This window comes from Poecilia reticulata, linkage group LG8, assembly GCF_000633615.1.
Source record: "Poecilia reticulata strain Guanapo linkage group LG8, Guppy_female_1.0+MT, whole genome shotgun sequence".
NCBI lineage: Eukaryota > Metazoa > Chordata > Actinopteri > Cyprinodontiformes > Poeciliidae > Poecilia > Poecilia reticulata.
The window spans coordinates 26,328,724-26,343,013 of record NC_024338.1 but is presented as its reverse complement, the minus strand read 5'-3'; the positions used below and the strand labels follow the sequence as shown (position 1 = coordinate 26,343,013).

General features: G+C 38.7%; 2 protein-coding genes across 2 annotated transcripts in view; both read right to left on the bottom strand.

Annotated features, from left to right (window-relative positions):
* Positions 1-7,302: 7,302 nt before the first annotated feature.
* dhx58 (DEXH (Asp-Glu-X-His) box polypeptide 58) lies at positions 7,303-11,235 on the bottom strand. Its single transcript, XM_008417063.2, has 12 exons — positions 11,119-11,235; positions 10,826-11,027; positions 10,512-10,716; positions 10,239-10,429; positions 10,029-10,142; positions 9,642-9,774; positions 9,333-9,518; positions 8,991-9,241; positions 8,565-8,876; positions 8,284-8,474; positions 8,106-8,205; positions 7,303-8,011 (listed from the first exon to the last, which is right to left on the bottom strand). Exons 2-12 carry the CDS (start codon positions 11,009-11,011, stop codon positions 7,826-7,828), a joined length of 2,055 nt encoding a protein of 684 aa, XP_008415285.1. The 5' UTR covers positions 11,012-11,027; positions 11,119-11,235; the 3' UTR covers positions 7,303-7,825.
* Positions 11,236-12,442: 1,207 nt separating this feature from the next.
* kat2a (K(lysine) acetyltransferase 2A) overlaps positions 12,443-14,290 on the bottom strand; it is a 9,231-nt gene continuing 7,383 nt past the window's right edge. Inside the window, exon 18 of the mRNA XM_008417062.2 lies at positions 12,443-14,193. Within this exon, the coding sequence (XP_008415284.1) occupies positions 14,000-14,193 (194 nt within the window). The 3' untranslated portion in view covers positions 12,443-13,999. The remainder of the gene's footprint in view (positions 14,194-14,290) is intronic.

The following is a 14,290-nucleotide window of genomic DNA, read 5'->3' as shown; positions in this document are numbered from 1 at the left end:
GTGTGTGTGTGTGTGTGTGTGTGTGTGTGTGTGTGTGTGCGTGTGCGTGCGTGTGTGTGTGTGTGTGTGTGTGTCCTGGTTAGGTTGATCAGTGAGTAAATTTCTGACAACTTGATGGAAACCAATGGAGAAAAGGTGGCTGATCTATTTCTAATACCGTCTCCAGAGTTACTCTTTGTGAAGATCTAGCTGAGAGAGTTCAGACCTGGAGTCGAAACCGAACTTATTCGATATTTATCCTCTGGATTTACACTGTTTTCATAACACTGTTGACAGTCTGTACTGTACATGACCGTGAAAGCAACCCCACGTTTACTTATTCTCTTTTTGTACAGTCAAAATAACAGGGAAATGATGCTCAGAACAAGATAATAGAATAATCCAGAAGATAGAAAATTACAGCTGGATCCATTCAGACTCACTTCTTTTTGTTTTTTTCAGTGTTGCTGTTCCTTTAACAATAGATACGTCCCGTCAGCACTGTCTGTCTAACATTGCGCTCCTGCTGCGCCTAAAAATGACTCTCAAATAGCTTGATCAAATTAATTGGCTGTACTGTTGGACAGATAAGGATAGATACACCATTAGCTATTCAAAGAAAAGATTGACAAGTGTTTTTTTGTGTGTGTTTTTAAAAAAAAAATAATTACAAGGGCTGAAAGGAGAGTGAGGGGTAGACAAAGAAAGCTGGCCAGGGAAGAGGAAGAGAGAGGACACACTCTGCAGAAATGAGCCTGCTTTGTTTCCTCTCCCTGGCACGAGTCAGATGTTCTGCCGTTCTCCATCTGGTGAAGCAAGGCTCCCTTTTCTCATTCAACACAAAACCTATCATTTGTACATTTGTGGATAGATGGGAGACCAAAGACAGGAATAGAAATTCTGAGGGACTCCGAAAAAGAAGGGGGTGTGGCGGGAGAATGAAATGGAGTCAGTATGAAAGCATGGCTTCTCTGCTAATAAAATGTTTATGAATAGTGTACGGTTACTTTTCGTGACAACAGTCAAAGTGACACGATGTGTAATCCTGGGGCCTTTGCCACAAGATGTTGTCGCCACTCGCAGGATACTGTTATAAGCAACTGAATACAGTGGAGACTGGAGAGGCTGAGGCTGAGGTGAAGCGCCGTTGTTGCGATTTTGCTTACAGAGCAGCTGGTTGCATTAAATTGAGAGGTGTGGCAGCGACATGGACCTCATCTTAATTGGATCTGTCTGAATTCACCAGCAGTTAATTTACTGCCTCTATTAGGAAAAGCTTCAGCTTTGTGATAAATGGCCCAATCCAACAGTGAGGCGTTCTCACTGGGGTTGTTTTGGTCATTGGTGATAATCTCTGTGATAAGGTTGTTAATTCATTGCCAGTATTACACAAGATACAGAAAGGAAGAAGATTTGTTCTTTTTACCTAGATATTTTTAACGTATTTCTTTTTAAGTTGCTTTTTTTTAATTTTTAATTTTATTTATTTATTTTTTATTATTATTTCTGAGATACAGGATTCAACTAAAAAATAATCCAAATCACTAACGGTCTTTATTTCCCAATGGAAAAATTTATTTTTGCAAAAAAAAAACTTTCAAGAAGTTACATCGATGCAATTAAAACTTCACACAAGCCATTAAAAACTGTAAAAAAAAAAAAAAAGTGATCCAAAAGCCACGTCCAGTATAATAAATAGAAGGATAATTTTAAAAAAAGAACAATTACAGAAATCTTGCATCAGCAAATACACCAATAAGCTGATTGATCAGCTGCATACATTCTACAAAATATCAATTTAACACTACGCTTTATTATATATATTTTTTACACTCAATTATCTTTTGCTTCTCTATATAACAATTACTCCAGTGAAACTTTGGATTAACAGATCCACTAAAATACAGTATATTTCAACTTTTGCCATCATTCTCTCTCCTGGAAATGACGTAGAAAAGAAAATCAAAGGTATGTAGACCATTCTTCTGTAGTATCTTCTACCACTTATCTGTCTCGAATGAGCGAGGTAGATCAATACTTTACTCTGTGAGACCAGCATAAATCTTTTTATACTATATGGCTACACTGGTACACTCATAAAAAAGGGCCTTTACCAGGCTATGTCATCAGAACATTGTTGTTTTGGTTTCTTTGTGGTGTTTAAGGTTCTGTTCTGAGTTTTGACACTCATGTGATAGATTACATTTCCCCACCCAATGACACGGCCTCATTCACTTTCATTCTTCTCTGTCTTAGCTTTCATGTTTTTATTTCACAATTCTCATTGTATTGTTTGTTTGTGTGTGTTTGTGTGTGTACTTGTTTATTGATCCTGTTTAGAACCATTTTCATTTACTAGTCTTCTGAAGACTAACAGGCCTTATTGGTACCAAAACACAGTCCTAATATGGTGAACCCCTTTGTTTTAGGGTCAGGTTAAGAGGTAAGGTGGGGATTAGATTCTGGTTAAGGTTATCATTAGAAAAAGTAGAAATACAGTTATCAAAATGAATGGAAGTCAATATGGGTAGAAATACAACTTTGTGTGTTTGTATAAGTATGTATTATTTACTTATTCATATTTTTTAAAACTCAGTTTTTACTTCTATCAAAGTTATTAAGTTTAAAAAAAAACCAAGTTAATGTTTCATAAAAGAGGTTTTATTTTCATTGTAAAGCTAAACATTGTGCTGTGTGTAACCACAAGCAGTTCTTTATAATGACCCTCACTGACTACTATAGCGTTCTCAGCATAGCCTCAGCCACTGCACTGGTGCTCAGTTTTGCTTTAAATCCATCAAGAAAAGTCAACAGGAGATGATAAATAATAAGGCTTGCTTTCACTGAACAAAAATCTTGATCTTGAATCCTATAAATACATTTTTATGTGATCCATTTTCATTACATTTTATGTTGTAAATAAGTGTAAATATTTACATTTTAATGCAAAAATCAACTAAAATGAACTTACCGAGGTGGTTGGACTCAGAGATGAGGGCAGAAGGTCCATCACCTTGGTGCCTCTTTGGTTGTTTTCTGTGAACATTGGGAGACTGACAGCTTACTGGACAGATTATACCCCCTCTCACCAGGAATGAGTTGGGTGAGCCGTTGATTTCAAACCTCAACCATTTCTTTCTTTTGGAGTTTCAATGTTTTCACCTTTTAGTACAAAAACAAACTGCCTGCCTGGGGCAATTATTCACATAACACACCAAAGTTCAAAACCACCCAGAAGATGTTTTATCCACTTTGAAAAGCTGTGGCTTAAAATAACTTCTTATAATCGATTTATGCTTTACTGTAAGGCAGTGGTTCTCAAAAATCTGACTTTTTTTCCCCACACATTTTAAATATATCTCATTGGGATCAAATGCTGATGGTTGGGGGCAAATTTACCACAGAACATTTTTGATTATCTATTTTTTCTTTTTAAATAACATAAGTATTCGGTCAGTCATCGTCACAACATAGTGAATAAGAACTATTTGGCTGATTTCTGTTCTTACAATAATCCTCAGCAGGCTGACTGAGTTAATTACTCAATATGGATTAATAATTGGCAAAGGAAAGGACAGAGCAGTAGTTGTGCTTTGATCTAAATGTACCAAGTACCCATCCATCCATTTTCTTACACCCTTGTCCCTTGGTGGGGTCAGGAGGGTTGCTGGTGCCTATCTCCAGCTAACGTTCCGGGCGAGAGGCGGGATACACCCTGGACAGGTCGCCAGTCTGTCGCAGGGCAACACAGAGACACACAGGACAAACAACCATGCACACACACACTCACACCCAGGGGCAATTTGGAGAGGCCAATTAACCTGACAGTCATGTTTTTTGGACCGTGGGAGGAAACCGGAGTACCCGGAGAAAACCCACGCATGCACAGGGAGAACATGCAAACTCCATGCAGAAAGACCGGGGCTGGGAATCGAACCCAGAACTTTCTTGCTGCAAGGCAACAGCTCTACCAACTGCACCACTGTGCAGCCACCAAAGTATCCAAAGTAAACTAATTGGAAACTTGGAAATCAAACCATTTTACAATGGATTTCAACAGCTGCTTGGCAGTTAGCGCAACTAAAAAGCTACGGCAAATTCCTTCTGAAGTAAAGAATAATTAGGAAGGCAAGTCTGCCTCATATAAAGCAGAGGAAGCACAACGTGTGACTTTACCTTCTCTATAATGAAGCATGAAATGGGCTGGTTCACTCTTGACTCACACCAGACTTACAGGCCACTTCAGAGAGCTAGATCCTCATTTATTTTACTACAAAAACTTCAGACACGTTTTAAGATGTGGGATTTGAATTATCTGGATGCAAATGAAAGCATTAATTTAATTACTACTTAATAGTGTTGTGTAAAGTTTGAAAGAAGAAAACAAAAATCTGTGGTTTTCTAAGTGCATTACCAACTGTCTCACGAAAGATTTTGAAGATGACAGTAAAATTCCTCTCCAACTCAAAGATTCCAGACAAAACTGATCTGCAGATGGAGTTCTCACAGAGTGACCAGGTACTTCACTGGTCTTTAAAATAAAATAAAGAAAAAACATAGCCGGAACAACAAACAGAAGGACAATTCAGGTGTCCCAGAGAATTGCATCTCTGAAGGTAACCTCATCCTTCTCTGCTGTCATGAGAAAACCAACATCGTTTTGCCTCTACAAGAAGGTCGACAACCTCAGAGGGCAACGGGGCAGATTGCAGCCATCCGTGTCCTGGACTATGAAGTGTGTGACAAAACTGAAAACAACAACAAAAAAAAACAAAGATGTGCTCTAAACTGCAGACAGCAGGAGAGTTTCTTTTGTGAGACCAATTTGACAGATGACCCAGCAGGTGTGACTTCTGTCTGCAACCACAAAACAGAGCAAGTGATGTGTTTTACAGCCAACAACAAAAAAACAAACATATCTACTGTGAAACCATACAATTGGGGTTTTTAATTATGTTGTTTCCATTTGAAACAAACTATTTTAATGGCTTAATGGACAAACAAAAATTGGGCTCACACGTTGGGATTTCTTAAATTATATTGAAATCAAGAAGAAAACGTAGATGTCGCTTAGTAAACTATGCCTCTGCCACATGCTGTTTGTAACCACAGTCAAGGTTAATCCTTGCAGGTTACTGAATTACTTGGCTTCTTGGAGCAGAAGGGAACTTTAACTACCATAACAGACCGGATGAAAAAAATCTGCAGTTTCATTTATCAGCTTTCCCAAAGATAAAAAATAAATAAAATACCCAACAAAACCTACAAGTAAGCTCTCGTGCAAAAATTACTTTCCGAACATCTAAAAAGAAAGGCAAATGGTGGGAAGTCACCACAGACAGCGAGATGAAACAAGGAGGCGCTTAGCTCAAGCCAGAAATATGTGCAGAATAATTATTCCATTTAATGCACTAATGCCACAAATTGTACATTAAAAATTGCGATCGGTTCTTACAAATACACACTCCCAACTCGGCTGATATGCAGGTTGTCTTGTCGGCCATGACGGTCTTGAAATCTGATGTTTCCACTCAGTTCTGGACATCTAGATTTCTTCTTCCATTTCCACTAATAAACAACCAGACAGCAGCGTTGTTTTAGTGGTTGACTGAAGCACGATATGGAACAGCAAACTGCATGTCATGAACCAAAGACGACAGAGGACGGTAACTCTGGCCAACCCCAATACCACCTCATTTGGGATTGACAAAAATGCTAAAAAAAAAAAAAAAAAAATTATTGTTAGCTGAAAGAAATGGGACCGTGGAATGTTTTGTAAAAGTGTTCCACTTTTCAATAGAATAGCAATATTAGAGATGCCATTTTAGTTTTCCTTTAAGCCTGGTCTTAAGTACAGTGGGTGTCTGCCGGCCTTTCATGAACTGGGAATTGTTTCGTCAGGACCGAGCTTCCCATTCAACTCTAGAACTATTTAGGAATCACCTATAAACCACCAGACTGAGAGCTATGTATATCTGTAATATATAATATGATGCTTGATTATTCTGGATAAACATGGAGCAAATGAGAGAAGTTGAAATTAGAGAAACAGAATCATTTACAAACACACACTATTTGTAATTTATTATTTGAAATCCCTGTTTGAAATATTTTTTGCAATTTCTGAGATTCAAACCTGACTGGCCATGGCCCTGTTCAGAGAACAAGGCAACAGGCTCCACATTGTTCAGTCCAAAACTCTAATCACCAATTATCCAATTAAATTTTCTCCAGCGAGAACGTCCAATTACACAACACATAATCATAACACGATAGCTACTATGCTATTTTCTAGCCTGTGCCATCGGCTGGATGAAACTGCATATTTTTTTATTCATAGACTTTCTGTGATGACATGGAAAAAAATATTCTGGCCTGCTTTTGCACATACAGGTGTGTCTACATGTATGCATCCTGGACTCCAGACAGTAGACTCTATTGTGTTTGTAGCACAAACACACTCAACCAGTCTCACGTAGCTACAGAGAGACTGTCATCTGTTTCTCATGTACTCCAAGCTGCTTTAATTTCACAAGACAGCTAATTGCAATTAGGATGCATAGGGCGTTGAGTTGGGGGGGAAAAAAAAGGAAAAGAAAAAGGAAGCAATCAGCGTTGATTGTAAAAGCTTGAGCTTGATCAGAGAAAATCATCCTGCATGGCTTCCCTCTGCTCACCAACATCTGAGTCAGGAGTGACAGCGGAACAGTCTGTTTTTATTGTGATTACGTCCATGAAAGCGGCTCTGATTTCAGCTCTCGGACAGATTCGAAAGGATTAGGGCAGATTTGATACCGCGGGGCCGACCCATTTATGCCCCTGCCCGGAGAAACGCTCAAAGACATTTCATAGGTCAAAGATGAATCTGTTCAGCGTGCCCTCTGGACTGAAGTTTGATAGTTGAATCTTTGCTGCTTTTTAATGAAAGCCGATTCATGTGCAAAGAGAAGCTCAAGCTATTAATATTAACCACAACTTCCCATTTTGAATCAGAGAATGATTATTTAAAAAAAGGTCAAAGTGGTTTCATTTCAATCTTGTGTGATAAATATAAAAAAAAAAGAAGTTAATTTTCTTCAAACTGAACTGACTACTTTTGTGTATTGTGTCTAAAGGGAGAAGTTCAGGTTCTCTCTTCAGAAAATACTAGTAAGATTGTGATCATTCCTCATTTTTTGTTGTTTGTTGCAGCACATCTTTGGATTAAGAATCATTTCTGCTGCTGAAGGCTCTCTGAATGATCCACCACTCGTAGCTTGGAAACAACTGGGATTAATCGACACTGCCACCTAGTGGAAAATCAAAGAATAGCTTCAAAAGAAATTTATTAAAACATTTTTATTTCAGCTTTGAATTTAGTTTAAAACGTATACACGAGTGAAGAAATATAAAGCATTCACAATTTATTCTTTAATGATTCTAAATGTTTCTTCCCACTCAAGTGTCTGAAAGAGAGTTCATGTAGAGTCCTGTGCGAATATAAAATGTTCAGCGAAGCTTACGCAACACCAAAGTTAAGTTTTCTGCTTTGACTTTCAATGAAGCTGAGGAAAAGCGTATCATACATGCAGAGCAGGGAAGACCTTGGGCATAAACAAAGCCGTCTCGCTAATTTCAAGCATGATCGATGAGCAATGGGGTTTTTAAGCTTCTATCTCACTGGCCCGCCAGCACTAACATAACTTAACATGCGTGGAGTGAATTTTTAATTTTTTTTTTTTAAAAGGATGTGCTTATTTTCAAGCACCTCCGACAGCACAACAAATGTTTACCATGTCCCTCTAAAAATGTAGCGGAAACAACAAGGAAAACGGAGTCAGAAAAACACACTGAGCTTATCTATGTCTTAATCAAACAAGTCTGGGAAGAAGTCACTGCAGTACTGTTCAAATGTAAACTCCTCCACCATAAAAGGAACATCCTTCCACTTTTTAACTGTGATCCTCCCGTCGGGTGTCTCCAAGGCAAAGTTCTTGATGGCGAGATTTGGTAGTATGGCTACCTTCTTGTATTTCATTTCAAATCCCCAATCCTGTAGATGAAAACAGAAGTAAGCCTCAGAATCCAAAATAACCACCATAAACTCAAATGATGATTTGTATTATTCAGCAAAGTGCCATCTGTACCTTGTTGCAGTTGCCATTATTACAGCTGACCGTGCACCCAGGCTCCCAGTCCTCAAAACGTCTCTCCAGCACCACCTTTCCACCCAGTTTGTAGTGATTTCTAAGAAAACATAGACGCAACATTTAGGACATTGAAGGATGTTTCAGTACGGTTTACTTTGGGAAGAGGTGAACTCACTTAAAGTCAGGATTTACGTTGACATAGTGCGCATTTTCAAGGAGTTTAAAGTCACTCCCAGATGCCACTTGTGCGAAACAGTTTCTGCACAAGATCCTGATGCTAGAAGCAGCATGTCGGTTCTTCTTCTCTGTTTCACGATTCTGTAAAACTTTATTCATAATAATGGCCTGTGTTTGGATTTCATTGATCTAGAAATGTAGTAGAAGAAGAAAAAACAGAAATTGTAAGCAGCAAAGAATAATGTAGCAAAAAAAAAGGAACCTTTGTTGCATCCTCACCTTTCTGCGGAACTCATGCTCACTCATACTCTGGACCCTAGCGATGGCTTTTCCAGTCAGCTCTTCCAGGTATTCGTTGAGGTGCTCTCGGCGGATCTCCCGTCCGCCTTCTTGGGCGACCACCGAATACTGGCTGTCCCGTGCTCGGGCACGTCCACTGGCCTGCTGCTGTGCGATCTCATTCGTAAGGAGTCCATATCGTACCACTAGGTTGCATTCAGGGATGTCGAGGCCTTCCTCTGCCACACTGGTGGAGATCAGGAGGTTCAGTGTACCGTTTCGGAAGTTGCGGATTGTGTCCGCCTGCTCATTCTATAAAAAAAGCATAAAATATGTAAAAAAAAAAAAAAAAAAAAAAAAATCCATCTTTGAAAAGTTGCTAAAGAGAGGGAAAAAGTGTTTTGTTTGAATCTTTTATAGACACACCTGTGTCATATAAGTGATGCCATTACCAGCCCCTGTAAGGATGGCAGCCTTTATCCCCGCTTTCTGCAACGTCCTTTTCTTCTGGACCCAGTCGAGGAGGCAGCGGGTGCTCCTGCGGGTTCTGGAAAAGAGAATGCCCCGAGACTGGACATCTGGACCGAACTGGCCAAGCAGAGTGCTCTCAAGTTTTTCCATTTTTGGGTTCTCGTAGCGGGGATCTGCAGCAAAATTCTTCAGCTCCACCTGATTCTCTGTAGCAAAACCAAAAGCATAACACAGATACATATGTTTGTATAATGAACATAGAATTTCAATGGAGGAAGAAAAAACAAAAATTCCCACCTTGAAAAAGTCCCACCAGGAAGTAATCTGTTCCATCAATGGCCGTAGTGACTTTTGTGTTGTAGAATTCCTCCAAAGAGCGATACGCATCCATCATTCGCAGCGTGTCATTGATGAGCAGAGCGTCATTATACTGTCTAAGATGGATTGCACATTGTGCCAAGAGTCTGTTGTCCTGGCTAACTCCTGATCCAAAAAGATACGTTAGTATAGACAATGAAATGGGATGCCCTCTTCGAGGATCAAATAGCTTTTTTCCAGTCTAAAAAAAAAACAATTAAACAATTAAACTGAACTCAATAGTCTTACCTCGTTGCTCCAGAATCACAACATCTGCCTCATATTCTTGCGTGCCACATTCTCTGAGCCTCACGTCAGGAGGAAGGTTCATGAATCCGTGGATCTGCTGCATCATCCACTTGATATGGTCTCCAAATGGGTCCTTTAAGAAAACAGGTGCATCTTAGGTCAACACAACCTGCTTTTGTGTGCGTGGCGTTGTATCTTGATACATTTTAAGGTCCGTTTCTCAAACAAAAAAATATACATTTGTGGGCATGGAGTGTGCCTTGTGGGGCCCAAAGCCCGTTAAAAGGGCTTTGTGTCACAGATACTTCACCTCTTTGTGACCTGGCTTCCTAAATTAGCCAAATACTAAACACTGTTCGTCTGTTACATATCACAAAATGTGCTTACTGCTGCTCTCTTCTCCACAATGTCAAAGGTCTTTTGGGGCCGGGGCACCTTCTCCTCCAGCTCAGGAGTGTAGTTTTTAGTTGAGACAATAACTGAGTCTAAGTTGGCACAGATCTGAAAAATGGAGAGGAAAAACAAAAAACGGAGTATGTTTCAGTAGAAGTTACTGATGATAAAAGAGGCAAAATCCTGAATTTTAGTTCATCTGACCTCCAGCACATGATTCACAGCCTCTTCCAGGGCCTTTGCACCTCCTGTCCCAGGTGATGCAGTGAGACCCAGGATCTGTGGTATCCGTCGTTGTCCTTTCAGCTTTTTCTCCAAGTAGCATCTCATTATTTTGTTGTAGACAGACTCCTTGTGGGTGTGATGGCACTCGTCGATTATCAGTAGAGTGATATCTGAGTGCCAACATAAATGGAGCATGTGGTTAGGTTTCCTCAGCACCATGAAGTTGGAAGTTTCCTGTTCAGCTTCACCTACCTGAGAGCTCAGTGTGTTTTGCCTCCTCCTTGTTGATCAAAGCATTATACAGGATCTGGGCTGTGCAGATGATCACGTCATTGTCCTGCACCACTATCCCAAAGAAATCCTTCTCCTGGCTGTCACCGCTGACTTTCATAAGTCTGTAACCATTACCCAGGTAAGGCTTAAACTCTTTGGTGTAATGTTGGTCCACAAGATGAACCTGTGATTATGAGTGGATTATAGTAACCAACCCCAAAAGAAATGTGTTTAAATACATACATAGATGCAAAACTTGTGTTTCTCTTTCTCTCTTTTCATTGTTTGAGTACCTTGTTGACCAGAACCATCACTTTAGCATTTGCCGTGGTCTCCAAATGCCTCCTGGCTATATAGACAGCAGCTCGGGTCTTTCCGCCTCCAGTTGGAAGCCAAATGATAACATTTTCTCCCTTCAGTGCCCTTTCAACCACTTCCTTCTGGTAGGAACGTAGTTCAAACTCTTCCATCCTGTGCATAAGTCTTTGGAAGCCTCTAAAATACAAGCATTCCACGAGGGGAGGATAAAGGATTTAATTATTCTCATTAATCTATGTTAGAAAATAAGAGAGGCTTTTAAACTTACCAGTTCGATGTAAGAGAGGTCGGTTCTGTGCTTTCTAGCTTCTTCTTCTTCTCTACTGTCTTTTCTCAAGGCAGGTGCTGGGGTTTTAAATAGCTTCGAGTTCTGACGTTTAAACTGGAAAACGAAAGTAAAAAACATCTGATCCAGTAAGCGTGGCCCTACTGAGGGAGTTTCTGGAAGAGCAACACTTTAAAGTCATTATGCAATGACACAAGAAACCTGATCCTAACTCAGAAAGGATTTGTTTTACAACCTCTATTTTAAATGAAATATTTTCCTCATATGTACCTATGAATTCAATCTACATTTATTTATGTATTATGTTTGTCGGCAGAAGTTCAAATCTATTAAACGTTCTGCTTCCTGGTCAGTTCGATGTACCCTCACCGGGCCCCTCTCTTGTTCTTACACAAGGAAAACAAAACTTACAGCAAGTGTCTGCTTATACATAAAATATTCAAGTCTCTGCTTGTTCCTGGAAATTGTTTTTATTTGCCTTAGTTACTTTCTGATAATAAAAAAAAAGCTTCAGTAGCATCAAGTTCAAAGAATAGTCAGAATAAGTATAAACAGCGATAACAAAATAGGAATATTTATAAACAAACTACACTGAGTAAACTGAAACCGTTTTTCTTTTTTGATTAATTTCACACACAAATCGGGAACTAGGATAAAGAAAAATATGCTACATTTACTTAGCACCTACTGCTACTTAGACCATGAAGTTCAAAAATAAGTATCGTCCTGAATGCACTACTACATGTTTAGAACACTTGTTTAATAGAGTAATTACAAAAAAGCTGTATGGAGAGCCAAATTAGGGAAAAAAAGTGAAAAAACAAAATAACTTGATTTAATCCAACCTGGGGTGCTTTAGATGTTTAAAACTGCTAGCATAGCTGAATGGTCACAACAAACAGTAAGACTTTGCATGCAGACCCTTAACAGCGGTGAGTGTTTGTTTTTCTTTTCGCTGCTGGGAAAGTGAAACTAGAAGTCTTGCAGCAGAGAAGACACACCTATTTAGTTAGCTGTTGCAGTTTCTGATGTATCAATGCTGAAACATTTGTTTAAACACAAATTACACTGGATCATTTTGTAGTTTGGACTACAGCTTAAAATGGATGATAAATGCCTTACAGATTCAATAATTGTCACACTCTACTAGAAAGAAAAAATGACCTTCTATACTTTTTTAGAACCAGTATTTTCTTAGATGATTAACCTTTTGGAAGACCTCCAAGTTAAATCACACAAGTTGAGGCTTTTCTCCAGGGTTAATTACTGAGTGAGTCAGAGATGGAAATCACCTGAAAACATCAAATATTTACATAAAAACTTATTTATTGTCGTGAACAGTTTTACAGTAAATGGCATTCAACTCAACAGCCTGAAGCTTCACTCCAACCGAAGCTTTTTTTGTTGTTGTTTTGTTTAAGAGATTGAAATGCAGCATAGGTGGATTTAAGGTGAAATTGCGTTATTGAAAACCCTGAATAATGCAGCACTGACATCACTTCAACAAAGCTCTTAAGTCATTCAAGTACAAAATAAAAGATTATCACACACATACAGTGTCAATGAAACATTCAATACGCTGAATCAGTCACCATTTGACATTTACTTCCCTGAAAAACTAGATGCAGCTCAGGAAGCACTTTGACACTGACCAATAATAATAATTAAAAAAAATGTTTTATAGGTAAATAGCAAATGCATAAACAGCAAAAACAAGTGGTTTATTTTCTAAAAAGGAAAAATGTAAACTGTTACGTATTAACATCTACTTCGGGTTGTGTGGAGTCAATATGTGAGAATTAAAGTCAAGTCTTCCTGCATCTCTTCTCCCCACTGTTTGCATCTTCATCTCAATAATCCAACAAAAAAAAATAAAAAATTATGTGTTATGTTAAACACATTTCTATTTATAACATGTTTGAGAAAACTGACTACAAAAAAAACAAAAAAAAAAACTAGTCGGTGCCATCACCTACTATTCACCAATACAGCGATTTTTAAAGCTAATAATGAGACCTTGTAGTGAAGTATCTGGTACAAAACCTTGCTAATGGAATGACGCGTGGGGAGCTTCTTTTAATATCATGAAAGTGCCTGATGTTGTGATCTTGTTTTCTGGAAACTGCTTGGTTTGGCACAGGAAATATTTGAAACCAATTCCATGCCTGGAAGTGAGGCCAAACATGTCCCTTAACTTCAGAAGATTAATTTGTCTGGAGTAAACAAAGCCTTAAAAAGCTGTTTCCCTAAATGATGATAAAACTTATTTCTCTATAATCCAAAAAAACAAACACTTTTTTTTGCCATGTTATGACAAACAAAAATCTATTTACATTTTTCAATTAATGACTGATTCAAGTGGACTCAGTATTTTGAGCGAACTTTCACTCTCTCCAAACAAACCCTCTGAGAAGGGCAACCTTCACACCTGTGAACTGGCTGGGATGTTCAAGTGTCTTTCAGTAACAGAAGGCAACATGGCTTTAGGTCCCAAAGTCCAGTTTTCTGACATACACTGGCTCCTGTGACTCGTTTTATGCAACCAAACCATCATTCAATGACAATAAATATGAATCAGTAAATAACACAACAGAAGCAGTTTTAAATCTTGGACCTGTAAAACTTTGGTACACTCAATGAGGCATGAATAATTCACATTATTCTCCCGCTGAGTTCTGGGAAATGCCACAAGATGACTTGAAGATGTCAGTTTGACACTGTTGATGCTCAGTCGACGACTCTGATGCCTTTCTTTTCTTAAGTCCCACAAATCCTTTCCAAAATGTTTTGTTTTCATACTTTTTTTTTCTTACCCCAGATATGACAAAAGCTGGCGATATTTTTTTTCCACATAAGCTATAGTTCATTTCTCTATCAGGCCTCCGTCTTTTAATTTGAAGTAGAAGAACTTCTCCAACGTGTTGGCACACTTGCAGTACTCGCTGTCTGGGGGGTTGTACTCGCGACAGTTGCTGATGATTCGCTGAAGATCCGCAATAAAGAGCTTCTTGGTTACATAGTATCTGTTCTTGAGTTTCTCTGACATGGTCTTCAAGTCTCAATGTAAAAGTAAAGAAAAACACTTAATAGTGCTAAGGAATATGGGAATTCCATAATAAGACGCAGCATTTATACATTTGCTAATTCTAAGCCA

Bases quoted from the DNA above. Each gene is read 5' to 3' on its own strand.
- dhx58 (XM_008417063.2), bottom strand. From the start codon at position 11,011: ATGCACAGGATGGAAGAGTTTGAACTACGTTCCTACCAGAAGGAAGTG. The intron at 10,143-10,238 runs GTCAGATGAACT...TCCATTTTTCAG, and splicing joins CTGTGAATCATGTGCTGGAG to ATCTGTGCCAACTTAGACTC. The intron at 9,519-9,641 runs GTAAGACTATTG...TTTTTGGATCAG, and splicing joins TGTGATTCTGGAGCAACGAG to GAGTTAGCCAGGACAACAGA.